Source organism: Bison bison, unplaced genomic scaffold (assembly GCF_000754665.1).
Source record: "Bison bison bison isolate TAMUID 2011002044 unplaced genomic scaffold, Bison_UMD1.0 scf7180017864203, whole genome shotgun sequence".
NCBI lineage: Eukaryota > Metazoa > Chordata > Mammalia > Artiodactyla > Bovidae > Bison > Bison bison.
In genome coordinates this window covers 6,348,337-6,353,486 of record NW_011494775.1, presented here as the reverse complement: position 1 = coordinate 6,353,486, position 5,150 = coordinate 6,348,337, and the positions used below count along the sequence as shown (strand labels likewise).

At 60.2% G+C, this 5,150-nt stretch overlaps 1 protein-coding gene across 1 annotated transcript in view; it reads left to right on the top strand.

The window, feature by feature from the left end:
- The first annotated feature begins 26 nt into the window (after positions 1 to 26).
- Positions 27 to 5,150, top strand: part of LOC104991882 (one cut domain family member 2-like) — an 18,791-nt gene continuing 13,667 nt past the window's right edge. Inside the window, exon 1 of the mRNA XM_010844552.1 lies at positions 27 to 84. Coding sequence (XP_010842854.1) covers positions 27 to 84 — 58 coding nt within the window. The remainder of the gene's footprint in view (positions 85 to 5,150) is intronic.

The following is a 5,150-nucleotide window of genomic DNA, read 5'->3' as shown; positions in this document are numbered from 1 at the left end:
AATCTGGCAGGGAGACCTTCCGCAGGATGTGGAAGTGGCTGCAGGAGCCCGAGTTCCAGCGCATGTCGGCGCTGCGCCTGGCAGGTAGGAGCTCAGCGCGCACCGCCCGACCCTAGGGGTCCTGCTCCGGGGGGCTCCCTAGCACCAGGCAGTGCGTCGGCGGAGAGTCCCGGCCCCCTCCCCATTTGGCCTGGCACTCCGCCGCCCGCTAGGGACCCCCTTGCAGGAGGTGAGAGCGCGATCTTAGCCCTTGCCCGTCTGTACCGTCACCAAAAGGAGGGAAAGGACTGTGCCGCCTTCCCTCCCCTACGGGAGTCTACACTCGCGCTCAGTCCCTCCAGGAACTGGGAGTGGGATCCCTGGGTCCCTTCAGACTGCTGGAGGATCCGCAAGTTGCCAGCAGGGTCGCTCATTGTGTGTGATGTGTGTGTGTGTGTGTGTGTGTGTGTGTGTGTGTGTGTTGGGGGGTGTGATCCAGACGTGCCGCCGCTCTCAGCTCGGAGTGCCACCCCCCTCCCCCCGAACGGCCCCTCACTGCTCCTCCCGCTCCGGGGGCAGAGTGTAGGAACCGTGCACCGAACACCGGCGCCTCCGCAGCCAGAGCCGGGCCCGCGCTCAGCCCCCGGCCCCAGCGCGCGCTTCTTTGTAGCTGGGCCTCCGCGATCGATAGCCCCCTCCCCCCTCCGGCCGCTGGCAAAGGTCACTCGAGAACGGGCGGGGGAGGGGCTGCCCGGGGGACCCGCGGCCCAGAGGCCTTCACACCCCAGCCGGCCGGCCGCCCTCCCCGCGCGGTTGCTCCTGGCTCGAGTGCGCGCACCGAACCCGCCTCTCTTTTCCATTTTGTGTTTCTCTCATTTCTACTCTCTCTGTCGGGGCAAACTGGTATCTATTTCTTTGCTTGATCCACATTTTCCTCCTTGTCTTATTCTTCCTCGTCCTCTCTGTCCTGCTCCCTCTCTACCTCTCTCTGCTTCCTCATCTTACTCCCACTGATGCTCATTGACCCTCTTCTCCCTCCCAGCTGACAACAGCAGGGTCCACACCTGCCCCCAGCCAGCCGCCGCCCAGGACCCCTTCTGCTGAGTAGGGGGAGTGCAGGAGAGCCCCCATTCTCGCAGTGGTGGCCTGGCTTGGGTGGGGAGGGTCTTTTCCTGGCCATTCTGGGGAGGGGCTGCAGCCACCCCAGCCACGGGGACAATAGCAGCCCCAGGCACCTGATCGATCGCTTCTGTGCACAGGGGCGAGAGGGGCTGGATGGAGCGGGCTAGGGCTCAACCAGCCGCCCCTGGAGCGGGGAGGATGGGAGGGATTTGGCTGTGTCTGCAGCCTTCTGCTGTGAAGACTGGGTTGCCAGTGGGGGATGGAGAGGGGTCCATGTTATTTGCTCCCCTCCCCCAGGCTACCTGGACAACCTGGGGCCCCTGCACCTACACGTGTGCCTCAGTTTCCCCTCTGCAGAACAAGGTGATTGAGCCTCCGATAGGCTTCCTTCATCCTCCACATTGGGGAATAAATCCTCCTTTCATGTGGCAGGTGACCAAGTGTGTGGGAAGGTTGCCATGAAATGTTAGAAATGGCATCAGGAACCTGGACGGTCTTGTTTGAGGACAGGATCCACTCTGTCCTGCCCCACCCCCCTCGTGACACATGCAGTGACACAGGTGTGTTCACAGGAGACACTCAAGCACACCAATGCACAGTCATGGCCTGCTGTGTGTGCGTGATGCAGGTGACATTAGGGAGCAGGCCAAAGGCAGAGTTCTGACACCACAGATACTAAGAGGCCCTTGTCGAATGGGGTCACTGGTGAGGTCTGACTTACCGCCACTCTGGCCACCTTTGGCCTCCTCCCCAGGGCATGTATTTCGGGGACATTGTGTCTGACACATGTGTACCCAAAGGACACACACCAGTTTCCTTTTTTTTTTAATTCCACTGTCACATAATGTAAGAAACAGAACCCATTTGTGGCATTCGAATGGCACATTTCGGGGCCATCCAAGAGGTTGATGAGGGCGTCTTAGAATAGCAGACTTCAGGGGAGAAATCCCCGTGGGGGTGCTGCTGTGGGAGAGCAGCGCCAACCGGCAGGGGAGGGCGGGCGGCCCGCGCTTGCATCCCGGCCGGGCCTCCCTGACTTCTGTGGCGGTAGAGAGCCTCCTCGCCTCTTTGAGCCTCGGTTTCCCCATTTGGACTGGGACTCAGAATAGCGACCGTCTGGGGGCCCCTAGGGGAAATGCAGGGCCTGAGGGCAGGGCCTGGCATATGCTCAGGTCCAGGGGACACTAAACCGCGACACCTGGCCTGTTTCCGTTGCTTCCCCAGGCCCCTGCCCACTCTGTGATCTTGCCGCCCGCCTGGTCCGCGCACCGGGCCCTGGGCACCTGCTGCACCTTGGGCGCGCTCAGGACCGCGTCCAGAGCGCGGGGCTGGGCTTAGAATGTTAGAGGTGGCTGGGCCGTGGGGTAATTAGGAGCCGACCGGCTGAGAGGCCTTTAGTTCCGGTCGCTGCGCAAATGAAAAGCGGTTAAGTGGCGGCAAATCGCAGCGGTTAGGGGGAGGTGGCCTGGCTCATCTCTCCCCCACGCGCCGCCCCGCACGCGCAGCCTGAGGCGCCTCCAGGCCGCCGCCCCGCACAGTCCGACCCCGGCAGGCCGCACTCACCGCCCTTCCTCCTCCCCAGTCCCCATCCTGAGCCCAGCGAAAGCCGCCCGCCATCCCCGGACCGGCCGGCAGCTCCGCGCCCCGGTCCCGCCTCCGCGCGCTTGCGGGCCTCTGTCTCCGGCCTCGCTTCTTGGCCCAGCTGCTGTGGGCGTCCCGTTGGGGTGTCCTCCCCACCGCCCTGGACCAGGAGGCGGTAAGGACGGAGAAAGACACACGCAGAGACAGGCAGAAAGACACAGAGATAGGTAGGGAAAGACAGTGGCAAAAACAAAGTGAGAAAGACAAAATGAGACAAAGAGGCAGAAAAGGAGACTGGAAACGGGAGGTGACGGCTCCCAACGGCAGCTCCTCAGCTGGGGTCACTCGTCTGGAACCTGACGGCTCCCAGCTCCTCCACCTCTCTCCTTCCTCAGGAATGAGGGACTGTTTAAGCCAGTTCAGATAATGAACCCACTTTACAGACCACAGAGCCAGGGCTGAAAGGGACGCACTTGCCGAAGCTGCACAAGCAGGGGGACGTGGAGCCGGCAGTCCTCTGGGATTGAGGACTTAAGGGGGATTTCTTTCTTTTGAAGCACCCAAGAAATCTGGCCAGGTAGACCTCAGGGTTCCCCACTCCGTTGCTCCCAGACCTGTCTGTTCTTTGCGACTCAGTTTATCCATCTGTAAAATGTGTGCACTGGGGTAGACAGGCTCTGGGTCTGAATTCTGAGATTCTGGGGACGACCCATCCTGCAAGGCCCCAACCCCACTGTCCTGGTGGGGTCTCACCCTGCTCCACCCTCAGGGTCCTTAGAGCCCCGCAGCTTCCCAGCCGCCACCTCTTCGAAGCCCTCCCTTGGAAGACTCCGTCTCAAACGGTAATTACGGAAGAGGGGCTGGGGGAGGGGCTGATGGACTTCTCTGCGGGGGCGGGGTGGTCGATGAATTCGAATTACCGGCTCTAATTCATCACCGCCGCCTGGTCGATAACTTCGCCCGTCTTCAAATATTGTTTAAATTGCAACTCCGGAGGAAAAGTATTTTTTGTAACTGATCAGAGAATATACATAAAATATCATATGGTGGCGATTGAAGGAAGGGTCCTCTCCTCCTGGCTCACTAGTGAGCCCTGAACCTAGAATCCCTGAAGGATGAGGGAGACCGCTGGTGGGGGAAACTGAGGCAGGGAGGGAGCCATTTCTGGAGCTGAAGCTGGTGGGCACAGTGAGGGCAGTGACCAGCGGCTGGGAGTCTGGGGGGGACGGTGGTGGAAGGGGAAAAGACACATCAACTGCCCCTCCCCCCAGACTAGGACAGGCCTGTCCCCCACCCATTCTGTATCCAACATCAGGTGTTGAAAAGCTGGCGGGCAGGTGGGGTGGGGGCTTTCCTAGGCTGAAGAGACTCAACTGAGAGGTCTACTCTGGTAGGACTACTACCCAAACCCCATAAATGATCTGCCCACCCCACCCCCCAAAGGCCAATGTACCTTCTGTAAAACTTAACCTTGAACCAACCACAAGGGTCCATACCTCTTACAGATCCTTTAGGAAAGACATCCTAGCTGAGAACTTGGATAACTGGCCTCACCTGGGTTCTATCACTAACTCATCCTGGGCAAGGGTCTGAGTCTCAGTTTCTTCATCAGAGAAATGGACAGAATCAAGTGCCACCTCCGAGGTGCTTGTTGAGGTTTTTCTTATCAACTCATTCCCCACCAGAACCCCTAAGGACACATTCACAGAACCTGCACCCTGAGGCCACATTGCTTACTCACTCTCACCTGCTCACACCACACCTCCTAGTCTGTAGGGAAGACCCGGGTCACCACCGGCAGTCTGTGCTTCGTGGAACCCACAGAGAGTGGGCAGGGGAGCTGGAAGGGGGTCTGGGACCCAGAGGGGGCACTGCAGACCCTGCCCCGAGAAACAGGGAGTAGGGGGAGACTGTCTGGGGCTGTGGGTACCAGAGCCTTGTGGGTCTGGGTACAATGCCAGGGGCCCCCACACCAGCCCCCCTTATAGAACACAAGCCCCAAGTGGGGTGGTGCCAGCTCCCTGCCCAGGTTCCGTGATTCTGGCTGTCAGATGTGGAGGGGGCTGTCTGGGGTGCTCAGAGCCCTCCCCCTCCCCTAGGAATGAGGGACTGTTAAGCCAGTTCAGATAATGAGCCCACTTTACAGACCACCAAGCCAGGGCTGAAAGGGACGCTCTTGCCAAAGCTGCACAAGCGGGGAGATGTGGAGCTGGCAGTAAGTGGGGCTTGAGTGGCTCAGGCTCCTATCCCACTGAGGGCCCAGCAGAGACAAAGGCTGGGAGGAGAGCTCAGTGGACTGAGGCCAGGACTAAGAGGAAGGCTCTCCAGGTTACATCCAGGTCCAGCTTACAAACACTTGGGTGACGCTTGGGCCAGGAGGGAAGGCCTGCACTTTCCTCCTGACACAGAGTTGGACAGACTTCTGTGCCCATGGGAGCCCCGCCAGGGACCACCAGAGACCCTCGAGG